General features: G+C 33.6%; 5 protein-coding genes across 5 annotated transcripts; 1 reads left to right on the forward strand and 4 right to left on the reverse strand.

Moving 5' to 3' along the window:
* The first annotated feature begins 48 nt into the window (after positions 1-48).
* Tsp_07135 (hypothetical protein) lies at positions 49-517 on the forward strand. Its single transcript, XM_003381389.1, has 3 exons — positions 49-94; positions 130-306; positions 360-517. The coding sequence occupies exons 1-3, from the start codon at positions 49-51 to the stop codon at positions 515-517; spliced, it is 381 nt and encodes a 126-aa protein (XP_003381437.1).
* A 139-nt stretch (positions 518-656) lies between these two features.
* Positions 657-1,516, reverse strand: Tsp_07134 (conserved hypothetical protein). Its single transcript, XM_003381390.1, has 4 exons — positions 1,447-1,516; positions 1,249-1,343; positions 830-964; positions 657-704 (listed from the first exon to the last, which is right to left on the reverse strand). Exons 1-4 carry the CDS (start codon positions 1,514-1,516, stop codon positions 657-659), a joined length of 348 nt encoding a protein of 115 aa, XP_003381438.1.
* Positions 1,517-3,500: 1,984 nt separating this feature from the next.
* Tsp_07133 (conserved hypothetical protein) lies at positions 3,501-3,867 on the reverse strand. The gene is made up of 2 exons (XM_003381391.1): positions 3,760-3,867; positions 3,501-3,725 (listed from the first exon to the last, which is right to left on the reverse strand). The coding sequence occupies exons 1-2, from the start codon at positions 3,865-3,867 to the stop codon at positions 3,501-3,503; spliced, it is 333 nt and encodes a 110-aa protein (XP_003381439.1).
* A 3,528-nt stretch (positions 3,868-7,395) lies between these two features.
* Tsp_07132 (hypothetical protein) lies at positions 7,396-8,069 on the reverse strand. The gene is made up of 3 exons (XM_003381392.1): positions 7,876-8,069; positions 7,577-7,710; positions 7,396-7,424 (listed from the first exon to the last, which is right to left on the reverse strand). Exons 1-3 carry the CDS (start codon positions 8,067-8,069, stop codon positions 7,396-7,398), a joined length of 357 nt encoding a protein of 118 aa, XP_003381440.1.
* A 10,579-nt stretch (positions 8,070-18,648) lies between these two features.
* Positions 18,649-20,750, reverse strand: Tsp_07131 (conserved hypothetical protein). The gene is made up of 6 exons (XM_003381393.1): positions 20,664-20,750; positions 20,311-20,374; positions 20,108-20,192; positions 19,580-19,653; positions 19,243-19,310; positions 18,649-18,693 (listed from the first exon to the last, which is right to left on the reverse strand). The coding sequence occupies exons 1-6, from the start codon at positions 20,748-20,750 to the stop codon at positions 18,649-18,651; spliced, it is 423 nt and encodes a 140-aa protein (XP_003381441.1).
* Between the last annotated feature and the right edge of the window lie 1,737 nt (positions 20,751-22,487).

Below are 22,487 nucleotides of genomic sequence, written 5' to 3' on the forward strand. Positions count from 1 at the left end.
AACTCTGCCAGGTAAATCATCATCGAAACAAGCAATAAAAAAACAGAAATGCTTGATGAGATGGAACTTTTACATGTTTCCGACTGCTTAAAAAGTGGAGAATCAATCATATATGTTCACATTCATCAGAGTCGAACCGAACTTTCAACACGGTCGACAAACTGGTCACATTTAAGCTTCTTGCTGCTGCTTGTATTGTCCGTAGATTTGGAAAACAAAAAAGGCCAACCGAATCACAACTTTCCCAAGATGGAAAGAATATGGAAGCCGGCAACCTGCCGGCGACCGTCATTGTTACTATATGCAGTGCAAAAATAAAAAAAAAGCTCGCAGTGTGACAAAAGTAAAAAAAAATACAGCCCACTCGACCCATAAACGACCGCAAGTCAGCCAAAGCAAACCCTTCTCTCTACTGTATACGACGCGCACAGCACAGCCAACATGTCAAGCACAAACAATAGCAGAAGCGTCAGCCCCCGTCGATCAGCTGATTGCGGTTCGTTTAGCTAATCAGTAACAAGAATTCACTCGACCCCGCCTTTGGTTACCTTATGTTTCAATCAATTGACGACGGACGACGACCCAAATAAAACCTGATCACATCATAAAAGTTAAGCATCTCCCTTTGCCTCGTCCTTATATAACTAACTGTATAACTATGTACTACTTATTAGTACAGCAATTGTTCTCTTTTTCCCAAAACCCTATATTTCACTATATAATAATTTTAAAAGTCAACATAAAATAACCAATCAATTATTGATATACAAATATACACAACAGGTGTATGTGTGTGAGAGAATATATGTGTAACAACACATTTACTCACCAGCATATCGTTCGGCATCAAAATTTCATGAGGAACGTGCTGTTCATTGACGAAGAATTTAAGTCGGCATAAGATACAGTGATAGCGACACCAGTGGGCCCGAAGTTGTTCAGTGCGGACAAATCCCGGTAAGCGCTGAAAAAAAGACCAATTAAATAAGAAGAAAGAGAGATTAAATTACGCAAACGCAGCTGGAAACGTCAAGCCTATAATATGATTAATGTGCAATTCGGTCAGCGGGGGACTGACTGCAGGCTGTTTTAAAAGCCAAGACGAATCATTCATACTACTACTATTACTACTACACCTGACTTGTTCATCTGAATATGCAGGACAAGATGCAAGACTTATTTTCATGGGTCAGCAACGCAATCGACCCTATCATCCATCTTGTGGTGGTGACAAACAAGCAAAAAAACTTTTGCCCCTACTTCACACTGACTTAGATGATGATGACACTGGTCAAGGTCTACACGTATCCATGGTTCTGGTGAGGCCGTCAGCCTTGGCCGTACTCATCAAATATAAGAGAATAAAAGAAAAAATTATCCACAATCATAAACCAACCACGTATTTGATTTACTTTTTCCTATTGAAGCAAATGAAAACGCTCTAACCTTGACAAGGCAATAAACACAATAATATAATACGTGCACACACACACACACACACACACAAAAGTATCATGTTTTAGCAACAGTAACAAAATAATAAGAACAATATCTCCTTTCACAAACAGTTACCATCTGCTTTGTCAAAAATAAACGTGTTAAATAAAAAGCTAAATAAAATGAATCACGCAAAAAATTAAGCTAATTTCGACATAACAGACATAAAATTAGCTTACTATTCTTTGTTGTTATTATTCTCCACAGAGAGTAAAAGCACTAGCTAGATACAGCTGAAGAGCAGCACATTCAGCCCAATTTTGAAATGCAAACATCATCATCATCTGATAGTTCAACAAACTCCACTGCTTCACAAAAAGCTTACCATATTAAATAAAAAGTGATTTGAAAGGTGAGCAACGCATGGACTGTTGAAAATGAAAAAAAAAACAGAAAAATACAAGCATTCAAAAACTGGTCATAATTATACACACACACATATATAACTGCGTAAACTTTAAAACAAGCTATAATAAATATGTAAAAAAATTTCCCTAATTCAAAAAACTGTACATACACGAAGTTTTAGTATATATGGATGTGGGGATGTGAATGGACAGGACATCTGTTCTACAGAGCACAGATAGACAGGCAGATAGATAAATCTCTTGATGTAGTAACATCTGCACGACGAAACTTGATCGGCATACTGCGGTTTAGGCGCAATGCAAACAAAACTATACGAAAACGCAGCTGGTCGGTAAGAAAGCCTTACGCAAAGGCGAGGCTCGACGAAATCAAAGCCGGCCAACCTGACAACATGCGTGGCCCGAATAGTGCCTGGACAGGGCGGTCAAAATTGCCAATCGACCATAGTAAATTAGCAACACGCTGACAATGGCAATCCACAGGGGAGAAAAGGAAAAGAGAAATAAGAAAAACGCCCCAACTCCATTTATTATTATATGCATATACATCATTATTCACTATTAGGACTGTTGTTGTTATTATTATTATTCACCTACTGCATATGTACGTGAGTAATGCACAATGTGTACGTGCGTACGTAAACAGCTAGCCTTTTTCTTCTTTAGCATCATTGTTGGCTGTTTCATTTTATATTCGGAATATTATTGTCTTATTTATTATCATCTATAAAAATATATCACCTCTGCAAGTGGTCACAATTTGATACGTTAATTGCAATTTTTGTGGCAGTTTTGCCTACCTATGTATCAACTTTAACCATTACTGCTGACTGACAAGAGAAAGAAAACGTTGTGTCAAACAACTGGACCGCGCCGCACTCAAACCTCTGCTCGACAACCAACAACTACTATACACTTGGACCCAACGAACGAAATCGCATATTTTCTGCATTACATATATTTATAAAATAGTTATTAAATAAAACAAATCATATTCTTTTCTTCTTCCATGCCCATCCTAATGAAATACGACTGCAAGAAATTTATTTTTTGCAATAAAAATAATAGGAAGAATAACTTTGTTGGTAAATAAATTCTATACTATTCCACCAGCAGTAATACACACAACTTTTACAGTTTGGCTGTTATTAAATACTTTGTCGTCGCAAATATCTCACATGGTAATATGAATATTAAATCTCAAATAAAATAATAAATTTATAATCAAGCTTACGGGCAACACGGTGACTATATGCACTCCAATAATGTATATTATTATTGTTGTTGGTATTGTTGCTATTACCACAAATTATTATGCTGCTAATTTACAACTACTACTGTTCATAGGATATCAAAAATATATTATGCTGCGTTGGTTTGCCTCTTATTGTTCAATGTTGACTTGTGTCTTTTAAAAAGAAAGCCCTTTTCACAGCAAACTGTTTGAAGCTTTGCTGGGTAAAAATTTGCACGTTTTCGTTCGTACTTGTTTACATTTCTGCTGTTCAGTGGGTGTGGGACAAAAATAGTGCAAGCAAATCAGGCAAAAAAGAAAAAAGATATATAACAGAAGAAATCACCCAAAAATATGCTATTCAAATACATGTTTATATATATGCAAGTTTTTTTTCCTGCTTACCAATTCCAAACCTTTTTCACGTATGCGAAATCGAAAATAGAGACGACCCTGATCGCCCAGGTGATCTCTGATTTCAGGCAAAGTGTCATGTTCGGCCAACAACTGCTCCACCGTTTCCAATCCGCCCTCCACCGGCCGGTCGACCATCGCATCCACGTAGACATTGAGGCAACGACACGTGAAGCGCATGGTTCTTTGCTAGCTGGCTGTCGATAAAAATCCTCAAAAAATAGAACAAAAAATTTTGTATATAACTTTAAAAGTTGAAAAAGCTACACGCATTGCCGGTAGCGTTCTGCATGGAACTGAAAGCGGCGCGTTTCCGCAAAATCGCGACAAACATAACTGATGAGAATGAATCATAGACTTTTGCTGTAATGTAGCCGAATAGACGGACGTAGAGGCAACGGAAAAGTAGGCTAGCGTGTAAATAAATTACAGGCGTGTCAAGTTTGCTCGCAAACATCGTCGTGATTATTATTATTATTATTACAATCGGCCTGACGATGTGCATCAAAGTTCGAATCAATATGAACACCAAAAGGTTTCAACAAGGCAATGCATTGGAAAATTTGTTTTCTTAACAGTATAAAATATCATACATGTACACACATACATACACAGATATATGTTATTATTCTTATACATACATACATGTACAGATAGAAACATAGTTTTACGTAAATTTTGCAGTTTGAGAAAAAAAACTGTAATAAAGCAGAAAAAATTAGAAAAATAATCAAAATGTAAGAGGATGATTTTTAAACAACCATTTTTCTTTTTCCCTTATTATAAAAGAAGCTATTATCTATGAAACAAAGTCAGCTGGAAAAATCATGTGCAAGTGAAAACCATGACGATGGCAATCGGTCACAAGTGACCGGTCCAGATCAAACATAAAAATAAAACATTGCAAAAATAATAAATAGCTGCAGCAGTAGTAATAAATTATAGAATAATAATGACGATAATGATAATGGATAATAAGAATATGAATAATAATAATAATAATGAAAAAAAAAATATGAAAATAGTGGAAGAAACCTGCAATAACGATGCGCATACACAAATTATTAATCAGTTTAACCTGACCGAACCAGACAATGTGCAGATAAAACTAGACCACTGGACGGCAAAATGCAAACCCGACGCAAAGTCGAGTAGATGTACCTGACTATGGTTGGTACGGCAGGTAAAAGTGTGTAAATTATACCAAACGATTGGGAAGAAAAAATAGGAAAAAAAAAGAATCCCACCACAAGCACAAGCAATAAGCAAAGAATAAAGCAAAGCAGACTCGGCTAGCTAGTCAAGTCGACTGACTGACTGACTGGTCGACTCGACTGCGCACTAAACATGCATGTTCTTGCAACGCGCAGGCTGTTGGACACGTTGCTTAAAACCGACCACGCGGTCGACCAATGATTCGCAACAGCCTATGTTGGTCTTGTCCAATCACAAGCGAGCCCATCTGAAAACACAGCGAGTCCGACCGGTCGCCGTAGTAGATAGAAGAAAAGAGAAAGCAAAAGAGATAGAAAGGCAGGCGACATGGCATAGAAAAATAAATCAATGCATCAACGAAAATACTTTGCAAAGGAAAAAGAACTATTGTAGCAACTGCACACAGCACACACACAATCAGCCAGTTTGCAAAGATCAGTTGTTTTCTCAGTATTATTATCATTATAGTTTGTTTTTTTTAATTAAATAAATTTTCATCTTTATCTTACTACAGTTATAAAAAGTTTGTTTTAAACAAAAATGATTGAAAGGAGAAGGAAAAAAAATAAAATAATGAGACAGCTGTCGTGTGTTTTTCTCACAGTTCGATCATTTGCTGCCAAAGCAATTATTTTAATAAAGATGTTGTCGAACGTACAAGCGGACAATAATAATTCACTAACGTACCACCGGTGAATTATTATAATAAACGATGCCCATCTTGAACAATTAATTTAACAATCATTTAAAAATGCCTCAAAAGCGGGAAGTTGTCTTTCATTAGGTTCGAGTGATCTACTTTTTTTTTCTTCTTTAACACAGAAGAATCAAAAATAATAAATAAGAATTTCAAAGGAAATATAATTTATCATCTGTAATTTGTCTTCGCAAACAAAAAAAAGAATTTTCGATGCTTCAATCCGTGATGTTAGCAGCAGAAAAATCCTATAATAAATCAACAATTTAATTTTTATACATACGACATGTGTTGTTTTGCAAATTCGTCTCATTGCATTCTATCATCATCATCATCATCAAGCTCGTTCAATTGTTTTTCTTTTCACAATGTGCGCATGATGAGTGTGAAGAATAAATAATAACTAAAAAAAGCAAACAAACAAACAAACAAACAGTAAATAAATAAATACATGTAAATAAAAATAGCAAAATAAAAAAAATATATAATCTACTTTCAATTCTTTTCACAAAATTACAATCAAACTTGCACCAAACAGACAAGGGTTTAAATAGACAATTCAACGATGACGAGCAGAAATTTATTTTCTTCTCTCGTGTTCGATTGAGCTGCAGCAAACTAGGTAAGCCGTGTGTGAATAACGAACAACAACAACAAGCCTAAAAACATGAAGAGAAACTGAGAGAGAGAGAGAGAGATTCAACTCGCTTGCTCCAGTTCAATTCCAACTGAAACTTCAAAACTGTTCAACCGTCAAGTTGTCAGTCAAGAATTGCATCACAAAAATGATAATCACCAACAACAACAAACACAATCACTATTCTCACTAGTCGTAGAAATTATAAAAATTATCAAATTCGTTAATCAAAAGAAAAAAATAAAACATACAGTAGGTAGTAAGGTTTGTTTTAAAATTATTGACCAATACTTTTTGAATTCTATATACAGCAAGCAAGCAAGCAAACACCTTGCTCCAAAGAACAGCAACAGTGATCAGATGATGACAATGATAAGCAAAGAAAAAAAATTAATAATACAAAAGAAAAAAAACAATCAAGTAAATAACTATTTCGTCTATACTTACACGTCACCAAGGCTACAAAAGTGAAAGATGATAAGCAGAAACTACTCCTAGACTGGCTGGCTGGTTGTTCAAATGAAATTAGAAGAAAGCGTTTGCCAAAGCAGCAATAACAACATCATCAACAACAACAGTCGTTTGTGCAAGTTGCCGTTTTGCTTTGCTGTTGCTGCTGCTTTTCTTATCGTAAAAATTTATTCTAATTATTATTATTATTATTATTAGTGGTAGTAATAACAGTAGTAGTAGTAGTAGTATTATTGGTCGATGTAACAATTTGTTCACTACTGTTGTTATCAACTGGTAATTTCATTGGTTAATTTTTTTTCACTGATTGACAAAATTTGAAAAAAATTACTGCTTTCCTAAATACAATTTAAAAAAAAAGAATGTAATAATAATAATTTTTTAAACTGTCAAATAATTTTGACCTACTTTCTTCAATCATTTTGAAAGATCAAACACAAGACGACGACGACGACGACGACGATGACAAAGCTGAGAGAACACAGCAACTGAAAGTAACAAAATAAATATATGATGTGATATGATAATAACGATCACCGACAATTTTGAACAACAGTTGGCGTGGTCAATAAGGAGGAGAGATTAAGCAACTTGCCAAGCAAGCTGTGGATCATTAATCCACACACTCCGGTTTCAGTCGAGCAAAAACGGCTGGTTTCACACAGCCAGCTCCAATCAGTGCACAGCTTTCTGTCGAAACAGCTGGTCCGGTCGGTCAATCCGTTCCACTACACACACACAACCAACTCTTTATCTTTTCCATCACATCACTTGTGATATATACATACGATAACAAAAGCACTGAACAGCTTTTCGACAAAAAAAATGTGCGAACATGCCTGCTTTTTTCCACTTTTTTCCCTCAACACTGCAAACACATACACATAGAAACTAATACAAAAAACACAAATTATACATTATTTTTTGTTTTGCTTTGCTTTTTTAAAGCTTTTTTTTTGAAACAAATAAATAACCAAGTAAATATTGATCTGTTATTAAAAAGAATAACATAAGAAATATCAAAAAAAAAGAAAAAGAAATACTATTATCGATCTCGACGCCAGTCATCAAAAAAATGTTCAAAGCACCTGACCAGGAAATCCCACGGCACCAGGTCAACGCGGTGATTGACGGACGGCCACAAGCTACACACCAAGCAGTATCAAAGTTGAAAAAGCTGAAATTGAGTATAATAATAGAAAAAAAAATTCATCTTCACATCGAAATCGATACAAGAAAATGGCAAAGCAGTGAAAAAAAGCCAAAAAAATAATAATCACGAGCAATATAAAATAAAGTTATAAAATTTTGACATACAAACACACTACAGACGCACAAAAACACGGCCGACAGAGGATAATTTTGCGATAGTAATAGAAACAAACGATCATCGAAAAGCATCGTCAACAACAACAACAACGCATCATACTCAACCAAATGATGATGCAAGTGAAAATTACTCGATCCATCCGTCTTGAAAAGCATCGTTTCCGCGTTAGAAAGAACAGAAAAAGCGGCAATGAAATGCCCAACCATCGACCTATCAAACGTCTCTCTCTCTCTATCCTCAATACATACATACATACATACATGCATATATTATAGTATGAAAGCAAACCTTTTCAAAACCAACTGACAAACAACCGGCCAGCTAGCTATTATCAATTTTAGATGGCTTAAAAAACTTGGAGAAAAAAAAGCGACTACGTTTATCAGAAGCGTAACAGGCGATAAAATTAACCTTGACACGCAGCAGCAGTGTCGACTGGAAATTGAACACAAACAGGCTTTTTATTATTCGATTCAATAAAAATATACATCAAGCCACCAAATCTAGCCAAAACCAACCAACCAACCGACAACTCAACTCAACTGACTGCACCAATACTAGAAAGTACAAGTTACCTCTGCCGCCGCTTGTTCCACTGCAAACTGCTCTCGATATTGCTGAAAAAGAATTTTTTTTCATTTTTGTCGTCATTTAATAATAACCGATCAATAATAGAAATTTGATTTAAAAAGAAAAAACAAATTTAAATTGTAAATTTAAAAAAAAAAGAAAATACATCTCGCAACAGCTACTGTATACAGGGTATAAGATGGGGATAGTGAAGAAAAAAATTTTTTTTTCTTACAATCTATTATTATCACACAAAAACCAGTAATAAACTGAGATGCAATTACGAGCAAGTATCAAATTTATCACACATCTTCATTAACAATAATTAGAATAATAATATACTGAAAGTGAACAATACTCATCAATCAAGACTCATTAGAAATTAACCATGTACAGCAGTGGTGCGTGTTCGCTTCCACTCAAGAGTCGCAGAATTAATTTTCACTATTACTTTCCTATGCATCTGTAGGGGTAAATTATAATAAAATTGTTAACTGACCATCATAAAAACAAACATAAATTTTTAACTACACCATAATAATATTTCAACCATTTTACAATGCATTCATCTTCACGGGCACATATATATATATATATATATAAGAAAAAGAAAAAGAAAACTGGCAATAGCCAAGCATTTGAAACGATTGCTTTGCTGTTGCTGTTGATGCAAAATGATCAGCGAGCAAATCAAGCCTGAGAGCAAAAAGCAGTCTGCATTTTCCGCTATTTGTTTTTGACAGCACAAAACCAATAACTCATGCACAACACATTTGCACTGGGACTGAGAAATCTTGAGACAAATAAAATGCTCACTCAGTCAGTCAGTCAGTCGGCAGCTTAAAACAAAAAAGAAGAGAAAAAGAAAAACCCCTCAATCATCAAACGTCGTGATAATCATCTTGGCTATATTTTGTTAAATTTTGAACAATAAAAAAACATACACTAGAAAAAAAAATTCTCTGAACACACTTTCTCTGAACTATAAAAATAATCACAAGTAATTAATTTTCTTTAAAAAGTATTCATTCGGATTTCTTTTTCGATTGTTTGTTACCTGCAAATAAATAGTTATTACAAATAAATTAATGTATTAAATTGATAGAAATTATTTATTCGAAATTATCATTTCCGACATTGCACGTCCGATTCGCACGACTGCCGGTCAATGTCCAATTTATCTATCGATCGTGAACACCAACCACAAGGTGCAACAGTCCTCTCATAACCAGAGTTCTAATTGTTCGAAGGCTCGTTGGCTGTTTCGAAAGCGATCAATTTTTTAAACACAATTATTAAATCCATTTTTTCCCCTTACAATAAGCTCATTAATTATACATCTGAAACGATTGCAACTGGCAACAGTCAACTACAAGTTGGCAACTGCACTTGAAACCTGCTTGCCTGTCAAATGCAGCTTTTCAATCAAAATTATACATATATGTACAATTTGCGATGATGATGATGATGATATATAAGTCAATGATCCTTTCTTTCTTTGCCTGTTGGAAATGCTAATCACACAAATTGTGAAAAGAAACGATGTTCAACGTAACCAACTTTTCTTTTTCTTGTCTGTCTTACTTTTTTTTCCCTACCTCTCGAACCCCTCTCGTTCTTGGCTTATCCGTCCAAAGAGAGTTGGGTCAGTAGAACAGAGTGGTTGTTTGCCAAGAGCGTGGCCTTCCGATATTCAAACGAGCCGCGGATATAGTTAAGCAAAGGTCAAATATTTATTAAAGCAAAAATTTGTTCCGCAAAATTTATTACTATTATTATTATTATTATTCGAGTTGCCTCTGCTTTTCACTTTTGAAAAGAAAAAAAAAGAAATACTGAAATATTCGTGCAAGCGGGTGTATGCGCGCATGCTTTTTACGTGTGTTCGTGCTTGTGAAGAAAAAGAAGAAGAAAGATGTTCACGTGAAAACTCAAATGATTAATAGTCTATTATTATTGTTATTATTGGCTTTTGCAAATTTGACAACACAACAGCAGCCGCTATTTCGAAGCGAAAAAAATTTTTTGAAAAAAAATGAGAGAAAATTTTGTTCAGAATTTTTTCCCTTTTCTTTTTCGTCAGACGGTACGATACACCCATGCACACGCGGCAACTGACAGCCAGCGTCAAGAGATGAATGAGCCGATAAAAATGATGCTAAAAAAATAGCCCCTCTCTTCCTCTCCCCGTCTCTCACGCGTAACCGCACTTCAGCTTTTATATAGTAAGTTCTCCATTTGGACGAACCGCCGTGTGTCGTTGGAACGCTGAAAAATGGCACCCAGCCGAGGTGACCATCCGCTTGGAAACACACACAGAACTAACTAACAGACAAATTTAGCCAATTATTATTATTATTATTACAACCGAACGCGCATCGAATGTTCGAATTTTCCACTTTCGTTGTACATACACACTGTGGTGCAGTTTCCAATTTCACGCCAAAAATATATACATACATATAAAGTGCAATTCAATAGTTTGACCGATCGAAAACGGCCAGCCATATGGATCGACAACAACAAGAGAGAAAAGCTTTTGCTCAGATCCGCTTACTCTTCTGGCAGTTTTTTTGCAATCTGAAGACAAAAAAAGAAAAAGACCACCGGTGTGTCACGGACAATTGTTTGTTTCATCTTTGTACAACGAACGGATATTTTCGACAATTTGTACAATAAATAATTGAATAGAGAGAGAAAAAAATTGTATTTTTCTTTTTTAATTTACATCTGGACATTCCCAGCAATACGAGACAAGCTCGAATAAAAGCGGCTGAAGGCAAACAACACTCGACCGACGTTGACGTGAACGACTGACGGAACTCGCCAGAGAAGCAACGTCCTGCCGAGTCAGCGAAACAAAAAAGGCCACGGCACTTATTTGCTAATAATGTGACCACGGCCAGCATTATCTGACCCCGGCCATTGATCATTTGAAGGAAATGTGTTCGGTAAAAGCACCTGACACTGATGCATAATAAAATACCGTTCACTGCACACATGTGCCACTATTACCTCCTCTCTTCGTATTTTGGGGGCGAGAGAAAAAGCTCAGCTTAGCCTAGCCCAGCCCAGCCATCATTACTGCACCACAGACAAAACAACACTCGAACAATCAAGCATGCTGCTGCTGCTGCTGTTGTTCCTCCTAGATGATTCTCATCAATTCAGTGGTTAGTTTTTTTTTTCTCCTCAACACATAAATCAATAAGCATATTTTTCAATTATGCACATACGTGCGTTCATTTATTTAAACTTTTTCACAAGAAGACAGGTATGGAAGCAATTTCCTGACAAATTTCCATCCGCAAGCAATTCGCTTCAACATACATCGATACTGTCTGCAATAATTGCTTTGTTGGAATAAAAAAAAATAATTTACTTTCTCGCTGAACACACACACACAAAACTTTCTTTCTTTCTTATTTCTGCAACCTTCAGCTCAAAAAAAAAGTTAGCTCATTTTGTTTTTTTTTGTTGGTTCAATAAATAAAACGCATTTTTTCCTGCAGCTGCTGGTTGTCACGACATTTCATGATAGAGATTACTTCGCGTCAGCTGTCAAATGTTATACACAGCGTACGTACCAACCAAGACTAGCACACACAATATCCAATAAATTCTATCCCAACACACACCACACACACACAATAACTTTGTCATTGCCAAACAATTCAATACGTTCAAAGCTTGAACAACATCTTTTCTCTCAAACTAAGTGCACAATTTCAGATGACAATTATTATTGAAAGACAAAGCAGCAGCGGCTAAGCAATTTTCTAATTAACACTTGACAAAAATACAAAACATACAAACAATTACAGCTGTATATTGCAATGCAAGTGTTCAGTCAGTATAATATATATATATATATATATATATATATATATATATATAATTAATTTTCTATTCTCACTTTTTCATTGATTAATTAACAAGTGTTAATAATAATTTTTTTGTTCGTCTGTTGAAAAATAAAAAATTCACATCATTGTACGTTAAAAGTCTGCAAGCAAGCAAATCGTGTTGGTCGAATATTGAAAAATATAACTGATCAAGAGAAATAAGTGAACTGTTTTTTTTTCACATTCTCTTTCATCTCTAACGAACGAACGGTGACAATAATTGTGATAAGTGCTGCTAATGCGCAGCGTAATATCTACAACAGAAGCAGACAAACAGCAATCATCAATCTATACTATATATTATATATGTATAGATATACAAAGCCATTAATCAAAATTGATAACTTAGCGACAACAACAACAACAGAAACGTAGCACAATGCACTGGACCAGAAAGCCACTAAACTACTGTTTAATTATTTTTTACAATTTAGTTAATAATTATTCAAATGTTAATATAATAATACGCGCCCTGTTGCACACGCTCATCACTGTTCACAACTTGAATCGAATAAAAAAAAATTATAGATTTTGAAAATTTATGCTTCAGTGATGAAAAAAATCAAACATAAATTTCACCCATTTTGAACAGTACTTTTCAAGTTGTTCTATGAATTGAGAAGATGCGACAAGTTTCAAAGTGTGTCGGGCGCTGTGTTTTCGTCCACCGTCCGTCCCCCTGCCCATTCCCCCCACTGTGTCCCATTTCAAAGGGGCACGAAGAAGACACGCGCATTCGCACTTTCGACAATTGAAAATTGGATTTTCACCAGATTCAAACAGTCATAATCCAACCTAGCCCCTATTGTGCATTTCGCTTGACCAAGCCAGAACAAAATCTCACCACCATTGTGCGGAAAAAGCAATGAATAGCATACACAGTCGGCACTAGAAAGCAGATGGATGACGATAACTGCTTAATTAATAATAATAATTAAGAAAAAAAATTACTGTCACGATAAAAAAAACCCTCTAAACTATGCATATTTATCGATATTAGAACAACAACAACAACATTAGCTGTATTTGACAGACTTCTTCTTTTGTCTTTGTAAAAGAAAGCACCTACGTCACAGTGCCATCTTCAATCAAAGATTGTTATCTTCGAACCGGAAAACAACAGCATCTATTATTCTATTTTATTTTCTGACAAAAAATAGAATAATAATGCTCAACTTATTTTTGACTAATTTCACGAAAACAAAATTCAAAATATTCTGCAGAAGAAATTTTCAATTTATTATTATTATTCTAATATATATGGAGGAGAAATTGAAAAAACACAAAACACTAACTATACTGAAGCAGTTTATCAAAATTTCCTTTAACAGGGAGGCTTAAACTTTTATTTTTACTTCAAAACTTCTTTGCCAATATAAATTATTAGATGAAATGTATTTTTTTAAAAATTAATATTAAACGACCGAATAAATTTTTCAAACAACCTAAGCATTTTGCAAATACATAATATATCTGTCTTTCTCTCTCTCCCTCTCTCTCTCTCTCTCTCTTATAGCTTGATGAATAGTTCATGCATGCGATCGATAAAGATACATACGTTTCTTTTACTGCAACGGCCTTCTTAGTCCCTGAATGGATTAAGTTGAAAACACCTGACTGAAAAGATCGCTCTGAATCGTCAAAACTTTAAAACTTAACTTTGCAAAAGCAGAAATATAAAGTAAAAATAAAGCACACCTACAAACGATTCCGAATCTCCACCATGACTGATTGATTATGATCAGCTTCTGATCCGACAACAAAATTACAAAGTAGGATTTTGGTGGAAAAAAGCTAATAAAAATTCACGCTCGTCAAGCAAGACACGTAGTTTTTTCAATGCAAGCAACCAACGGCAACCAACAACGTCCAGGAGAGAATAGAAAAAAAAAGAACAGAACTTGCAACTTTTTCAAAGAAAATGCAACAAAAAAAATAATGAAACTTACTTTTTCTCTTCTAATTTTCAATTGTAAAATAATTTCCTTTATACAATGCAAAATGTCTCCCCACCCCTCTCAGCTCTCCCCCAACACATACATCCCCATAGATGGAGCAACATTATTGCCAATTTTTGTATCAAAATATAGTATTCATAACGTATATCTGAATGGATGGAAAACAAACAAAAAGTTAATATTTTCCAATATGCAAATATCAAAAGTTGTTGTGAGAAAAAGAAACCACAACGGACAACAAACGAGGAGAACAACTGCTGCTGCTGTTGCTGTTGCTGGTGCTGGTGCTGCTACTGCTGAAGATCTATCTCATAAAGTGCAAATTCGATCGCTTACTTGGTTAGCAACAAGCTGCAACGACGACTGACTCGCCAATGACTGACTGTCAAATAGAAAATAGCTGGTCTAGTCACAGTGTTGTCCATTGAAATAAGAACAATTTTCCGTTAAGACACATTTTTTTTCTTTTTATATTTATAACCTTCTCCTCGTTGAGCTTTCTCGTTAGCAATAATCAATAAAAAAATTTTTTTTCGAAAAAAAACATTACTAGCAAACGAAGAACGGTAGTGAAAATAGCTCGCGTGTAGGATATTTATTATCACGACATTGGAATAAATTAAGAACAAATTATTCGACTGTTATTAAATATTGAAAAAAAAAACGAATATGTTTTAACGGTGAGTTGTAAATTGAGAATAATTTTGAAAATTGCATAATTAATTCAAAAAAAAAAGTTTGCAATGCAAATCGGCAGGCAAGTTGTGAGCAGAGTGAATGGTGACGACGACGACGACGACGGACGGTTGTTGTTGGCTTTTCGATTGACAAGATTGAAAATCAAACAAGCAGAAAAGAAAGAGAGAAACTTCAGATTGGAAATTTCTGAAAGGGGGAAATAAAAATAAAAAGCCCGGCGGCCAATGATTGACAAGCGAGTAAACCGAATTTCAAAGCTCTGCTTATCTGACGACAAACAAAGCGAAAAGCTCCCCTTCCCCAGCAAAACCCCTTTGTAAGCTTTTGCATCGAAGCTAATTCAAGCAGAGCGGCCCAGCATGCGCGCAAACATCTCGTCCAAAATATCGCTGATTCATCAAAAATAAACAAAAATTACAAAGTGAAATTCATGAACAAAATCAACAATAATACTAAAATTTACGACAACAACAACAACAAAGCTAACAATTTCTACTCTGCCAACCATTTGCCATTCACACACCAAAATACAAAGCAATAAAAAAAATTAAAATTCAAGAAAAGAAAACAATTCTTTTTTTTTCAAAAAGAAATTTAGCAAAAATCAATATGCATTGCAAAAAATAAAATAAAATGCCACCAGTGAAGAGAATAATTCAATTTCGTTTCACAAAATAATACATACCCTCGAATAGAATTGCATAAAATACACTGCTGTTACCGTTACACTGGCTAGAACAATTAACCACCGTTATTCATAAATTATCATTATTTTGAAATTTTCCATTTTTATTTTTCAACATCAGCTAATTAATGACTCTGAAGCTAATTCAAAAAAACAAAAATAACAAAAATAACCGCTCAATATTTTTATCCTGAACAACAAACAGCTAAACATCGATTTGATGATGATATTACAAAGTGATTGATCAAATAACTAAGCAAAATAAATAATGGTATATAAATGGAAAATTTTATGCAAAACTTGAAGTTAGTTAGAGAATTAACTGAGATTTTGCTTTGTTGGAAACGAATATCAGCGAAATTAAAATGAGAAAAAAGCCGAACAAGAGCTACGCAAATTTTTTCTGCACATTCAAAATTAACAAGGGAAAAAATTTTCCTCGTTGAAAACAAAATAAAAAACCAAATCAAAATTATTCAAAAAATTTACGAATGACTCACAAAAAAATAAATAAATACAATATTAATAATAATAACAATAATTCATTATAATGATCTGCAACTGAATTGACGAAAATGTTGCAACAGAATAAATAATAAATTCAATAATATTTATCTTCGTCAATATTGACGTAACACAAAAAATAAAAAGAATAAAAATACGCATAGAATACATATACATATATATACATATACCTGCCAAAAAAATATTCAATGGAAAAAAAAATCGGAAAATATGCTAGCCGAAATTCGGTTGAAAATCGATCTTTCATCACAATGACAACATAAATATTTTACTTACTTACTTACTTACTTATTTATTTATTTACTTAGCTACTTTTGGAGAAAAATATTTACCATTTTCATGTAAATTTGAATTAAAATAAAAATACCATACTGCAAAGCGTTTGATGATAAGAACTTGTCTCAGTCAATATCAGAAAAACAAACAAACAAACAAACAACTCCATAGAATAATATATTTTTGAAGCGCAACTTCTCTAGTATACAAATTTGGAAAAATAATTTTTTCATGTTGCATCTTTTTTAATCAATAGCAACAATTTCAAACATGTCGCATATTCAAAACTCATAGGAACGCTAGTCATATGGTCAAAATTCATTTTCCATCATCGATTCACAGACAATATTGAAAATTTTAATAATTGTCACCAAAGTAGAAATTTTTATTGTTCAGCTGAATGCTTAGTTAGCATTGGAAAATGATCCAATTCACTTTCTTCTCTACAGCAAATTCCTTGGGCTTGTGCAAATAGAATACTTTTGTTTGTAATTTTCACAAAGCAGATAGTATAGAGGAGAGGAGAGGAGAGGAGAGGGGGGGAGATCTCTCTAAGCTCAAAGCTCAAAGCTGCTCAAAGAATTGAAACGAATCCAACGAAGAAGAAAAGTTATAACGTTGAAAATTGATGACGTCAATTTGAAAACAAGCTTCAGCAAAATCAAACAAGCAATGTAATAGTATGCATGCAATTTATATGCAAATTGACGTTGCAAACGTGAAACGTTGGTCAACATGCGCGACATTGGAATTAATCACTTCGCAGCAGAAAGTTAATTAGAAAGCTTGTTCATGGTTGGAATAATTTTCGCCATGGCACAACACCAAACGAGGTGCAAACTTGAATGATGTTGTTCAACGAGGATCGATCCAATTTCTGAGAATGATCACTGTTTACTAGCTTGCTATTTTTAAATGCTTCTCATGCAGCGAAAGGCTTATTATTATTTTTTTGAAATATTGAAAACAATTTCCTATGCTCAAATATTCAAAAAACAAAACAAAAAAATAAATGCTGCTTTTTACCATTTCCGAAACATTTTGAATAATTTTCTGCAAAATTTACGCTAGTTAAATTATTATTGAAATTATACCCATGAGTTTCTTTTGAGCAATGGAGAAAAATGTATTGCAGCATAAATATATATATATGCATTGCTTAGTAAAAAAGAACATATCAAGCCTCGAGGAACTTCTCTATAATGGAATGTTGTTTAAAGAAAGCATTTGAATTCAAGCTTTCTCTCTCTCTCTCACCAATTGAAAATCTTATACATAATGAATGCACGCGTCAAATCTCGTCAATTTACATTGATAAGATAAAGATTGCACCAATAATAGATGAACATTGAAAAAGCTAACAAAACACGAAAGTTGCAATACGTTTGCGTGTTTTAAATATTACTTTTTTTTAAAAAAAATTCAAATTATGACAAAATTAACATTCTTAACATACCTTAACAAGAGTCGATAAGAGGCAAGTCTTCGAACGTTCATAAAATGCGTGATTTCCACAGCAAAATTTCGTCAAATAAGCGAATTACTATAATCGACATAAACTTCATGCTGCGCTCTGATTGATCCATTCGACATTGCAGAAATTGCCAAATTTCTAAATTTAACACTCATAAAAACATGCTTAAAAAATTTGCCATCAAGCAGATTATCAGATTGTTGGATAGATAGATGATTTGATTTTATGGTGGTGCAGCACAGTATCGAATTATGTGATGAAAATTGTTTTCAAGAAAAAAAAACTGATTTTACTCTTAACATGCAATTGTGAAAAACAAACGTCGCACAATTTCTGCAAAAAATATTGCAAAATTGTGCAAACGTTAATATTTTTCGATCAACTGTTCTTTTTTTTTGATTTCATAAAACAGCTCAAACATCTCCTCCTCCCCTGAAGTGTGACGTTAATGCGTGTGAAATAATTTTAATAAAATAAAAATGAAGAAAACAAAATGCAATGCAATGCAATGCAAATGCTTTTTACCCTGTATGCAAGAAGAGGAAATTTCAAAGCTGCGTGCATTTCGTAAACACTACACTCCCATCATTCCATCCGAGCGGAAACCGTCAATAACTTCTGCAAAACGCGTCGAATGAGAGAAGCAATGCCGTGACGATGGAGGTGGCCAACTCATAGATTCATGACGTCACATTAATGCTCGAATTTCATTCGTTCATCACCTGCATCACAAAGCAACTATAATGTATTGATTTAAAGTCAATTTTTGTATTTATTAAATTTCACTTTAAAATTTTACCTGAATTACTCTCTAACTACTAGTTGAATTTGAAAAAATTAAAGTAAATAAAACCATCAGAGTGTCTCCTGCATTGTTTTTGGCAACATGCAATAACAATCTACCATTGGAAATGTACTTTGCAAAAGTAGCATAAATTTAACATATTTAAAATTTGATAAATTGATAAAAGTGCAAATTTACCGTTTGCAAATGTAAAAAAACAAACAAATCAAGTGTTATACATTCTTCTTATTGTTGTTGTCAACGTTAATTTTCGAAAATGCTTGGAAAACAACAAAATTTTTGTCTCGTCCGTTCATTATGAGGCGATCAATTCAGCTAATGGAAATGGAAAATTTTAAAATATTTCCTTTAATATTGACCAATAAATTAGAAATGAGAAAATTTCTTGTTGATGCTCATATTTCACAACGTCAATCTGCTTCTACTTTTAGCAAAAAGACAATTTTCTCAGTTAAAAGCCCAACTTTTATCAACGATTTTACTAGATTTTGCCAAAATTGATAACAACATCTCGCATCGAATAATGTGCAATATTTCAAATCCTGACCAACTGAAATAAATTACTTCTAGTAATTCAAGAAAACATTATTGTCTGTTTAAAAACAAGCTATAGATGAATGAAACCAGTTGAATATATAAAAGGGAAAATTTGCTTTGCAATTCAATGCAAAAAAAACTGGCTAGTAAAAGTTGAAATTTTTCCAAAGTACAAAAAATCAACACTAGACTCGGTGAAAAGCAGTTGCAAATTATTACTGCATTATGCACAATTTTCATTTGCAAAATTCAAAATGGAATATTTTTATTCTAAATGGAAACTTTGCTCAATCAGAATATCATAGAAATGTTGAGAGTTGTAATCGATGCATGGACAATTAACAATCTCGGACGGACTAAAATATTTGGCAAGAGATGTTATTAACTTCAGAGTAGCAAAATTGACAGATGAACGTTTCAATACCAGCAATGGTTAATGACAATCCAACACGAATAACGTCAGTTCGATTTTAGAGAAATTATTCTTTTTTCGTCAAAAAAATGCACCGATACAGAACAAAAAAGTTTTTTTTTAAGAAAAGAAATACTCTAATAAGTTCATAACATTATTAAACATGAAATAAGTTTGCATTAGATTAACAAAACAAAATTTGCAATATTTTTTAAATTTAAACATAGTCAGTGTAAAATTCCAACAGCAAAAATATACAATTTTTAAAAATTTTAACAATGTTTGTAATAAAGACGAGAGATAAAAGGAAAAAAATGAATTTTTAGAAACAGTAATTTGAAAATTTTACAAAAACTTGACAATCAAATTTTACAGTATCAAAAAATTACGGTACTTACATTTTCAAACATGGTTCGAAAGTTGATAATGGACATAACTGTATAATAGTGTCATTTAGCAGTTTAAATGCAAACGAATCGTATTCTCAAATTCATTAGAATTTAATTTACTTCAACTAATTATTATTAGATTACATTCGTTAGTTAATTATATTAGCTAAAAGTATTATTGCTGTGGTAAACGACGTTCGCCGTGCACAAACGAAGCTTCAAAGAAATAAATCGTAAAACCATTTTTGAATGTTCACAATCAATAGTCACTGCGAACTTAAGAGTAAACAAACTGTTAGCTATATCCACTGTTCACGTGAAGACTGGCAGAGATGTTAGTAAGAAATCAAGCAAATTTCCATTGTTCTCTTTGCGAACGTTATTAAACATACCGAAAAATCAATGCTCTTTCTATATTTGAACATGGAAAAGGAAATCACAAACTAAGCAATTTCAGAAGAAAGGATAATTAAAAGTAATTTGCTCAGTAAATAAATAAATAGTCTGCAGAGAAAATTCGAAAAAGAAAAACGTGTTAAAGCTTTAAAAAAGTGTCCATTTTTACAGATAATGTTTTTTCTGGCAAATCTAGATTGTGTGTTTTCGTCAAAGTATTGAATGATGATGATGATGACTTGAAACACGTTTCCATTTAAATTGTTTCCAAATGTCCTTTTCATGGAAAAATAATTTATTTTGTGAGCAGGTAATTTTAATAACCAATTGCCTAAACTTTTCCGTCCGATGTAGAACAGAGCTTTATTGAACAAAGCATAGCAAACTGGTTCCAAACCTTGTACTAAGCAAAGTGTGTTCATTTTCGCGAAACAGCAGCCTCGACTTTATGCAAACACAAAAGTATGCTTGATACTACTCCAAATACGTGCCAGCTTGTAACCATCACGCAACTTGCCTTGCCACAATCTGATGCAACAATATAACTGTCAATTATGAGTCGTTTTCATGCAAGCCGCACTTTATTGGCTGCAAATATAACATTTTTGGAAAACAACATTTCAAATGCTGCTACTCAATCGATGCATGCATGCCAAGCAATTTTCGCCTTGCCAACAGCAAAGCGAACATGCTTCGACGTCCATAGTCCATCATTACTCATTGCCCATAGTCGCAAAGCAATTTATCACATCAAAGCCAATCTTGATTTTTCGAAAATTTTCGTCAGTTTCTAGCGTTTGATTATTAAAACAAGTATAATTTGATTTAATTTTAAAAATCTTTCCCAATTTGACAGATCATGTTCCTTTTTGAGAAAAGACAAAGCAAATTTTGAACTTTTCAATTCAACGTAATAAAAATTCGAAAAATAAAAAGAAGAACAAATAATTAAATTTTGTGTCATCTAAATATGTTCGAATAGAGAAAAGAAAAAAACAATGGACAGAACAGAATCGATGAAAGGTAGGTAACGCAATAGTCGTTGCGCAAAAGATAACTCTAGCCGTGCTATGAAATTAACATGTCATGTCAAATTATTCACGACGAGTAGATCATATTCATATTGACGAGTCTGAACAACAATTGTCCAAAGGACATGCAAATGCAAAAAATTAAAAATGGAATAAAAAATCAACCCAACATTTTAATATGGAACAAAATTTACAAGCAACCCATGTTTACTTGCATCGTTTCAACAAGGTATGAACAAAATTTCTCAAAAAGTGAAAAAATTTCCAGCATATCACATTCATTTGAAACGCATTCTCAGTTTAATATTCGATGAATTATAAAATAAGATTTGTCTTACCTGGTTGTTTGTCTTTGCCGACTTGTTTGTTGTTTTTCTCGCTTGTTTCGTATAGAATTCAAAGCGCTTTGCAATATCCAGTAGTGTGAACAAAAATCAGCAATTGGCAAGAGAAAAAAAATAAAATGCTATTACAGACAGAAAAGAAGAAGCATGTTGTTCAGAATGAGAATATGCAAAATGTGTCTCTGAAAAAGAAAAAAACATACATACATATAGAGGTCGATAAATAGATAGATAGATAGATTAGAATGAATGAGCAACGAATGCATTATGATTTTGAATGGAAAATTAGAAAACGCCCAGTGTTGTTCTTATGATAAACGTCAACCCACACAAATGGTAGCACAAAAATGATCGTTTGCACATCTCAAGAATAAACAGAATAAGCAATCAACGTGAACAAGAGAGAATAAAAATCAAGTCACTATGGTAATAGTCAGACTGCTTGTCTCCTCCAAGAAATGACGCAATAAACAAACAAGTGTAAACAAGTTTGAAATGAAGAATTGAAAGAAAAAACAGCTATTTTTGCTTTTACAAAGTCGTCTTGGTTGTTGCTACCAGCACAAGTTGGCACTGACCATTGCTGATTACTGAACAACTGAGCGAACTGAACGATGG

This window comes from Trichinella spiralis (assembly GCF_000181795.1).
Source record: "Trichinella spiralis strain ISS 195 chromosome Unknown Scfld1, whole genome shotgun sequence".
In the NCBI taxonomy this organism is placed as follows: domain Eukaryota; kingdom Metazoa; phylum Nematoda; class Enoplea; order Trichinellida; family Trichinellidae; genus Trichinella; species Trichinella spiralis.

Coding starts and splice junctions, on each gene's coding strand:
- Tsp_07135 (XM_003381389.1), top strand. CDS start 49: ATGCTTGATGAGATGGAACTTTTACATGTTTCCGACTGCTTAAAAA. Junction 95..129: donor TGTTTCCGACTGCTTAAAAA/GTGGAGAATCAA, acceptor CACATTCATCAG/AGTCGAACCGAACTTTCAAC. Junction 307..359: donor CGTCATTGTTACTATATGCA/GTGCAAAAATAA, acceptor AAAAAAATACAG/CCCACTCGACCCATAAACGA.
- Tsp_07131 (XM_003381393.1), bottom strand. CDS start 20,750: ATGGAAACGTGTTTCAAGTCATCATCATCATCATTCAATACTTTGACG. Junction 20,375..20,663: donor TGCCAGAAAAAACATTATCT/GTAAAAATGGAC, acceptor TTTACTCTTAAG/TTCGCAGTGACTATTGATTG. Junction 18,694..19,242: donor ATCAATTTTGGCAAAATCTA/GTAAAATCGTTG, acceptor AATACATTATAG/TTGCTTTGTGATGCAGGTGA.
- Tsp_07134 (XM_003381390.1), bottom strand. CDS start 1,516: ATGATACTTTTGTGTGTGTGTGTGTGTGTGTGTGCACGTATTATATTA. Junction 1,344..1,446: donor GTGTTTATTGCCTTGTCAAG/GTTAGAGCGTTT, acceptor ATATTTGATGAG/TACGGCCAAGGCTGACGGCC. Junction 705..829: donor TGATGCCGAACGATATGCTG/GTGAGTAAATGT, acceptor AGTGAAATATAG/GGTTTTGGGAAAAAGAGAAC.
- Tsp_07133 (XM_003381391.1), bottom strand. CDS start 3,867: ATGATTCATTCTCATCAGTTATGTTTGTCGCGATTTTGCGGAAACGCG. Junction 3,726..3,759: donor TAGCTTTTTCAACTTTTAAA/GTTATATACAAA, acceptor CTATTTTTTGAG/GATTTTTATCGACAGCCAGC.
- Tsp_07132 (XM_003381392.1), bottom strand. CDS start 8,069: ATGGTTGGGCATTTCATTGCCGCTTTTTCTGTTCTTTCTAACGCGGAA. Junction 7,711..7,875: donor AATTATCCTCTGTCGGCCGT/GTTTTTGTGCGT, acceptor ACTCAATTTCAG/CTTTTTCAACTTTGATACTG. Junction 7,425..7,576: donor TGGCGTCGAGATCGATAATA/GTATTTCTTTTT, acceptor TTTTTGTATTAG/TTTCTATGTGTATGTGTTTG.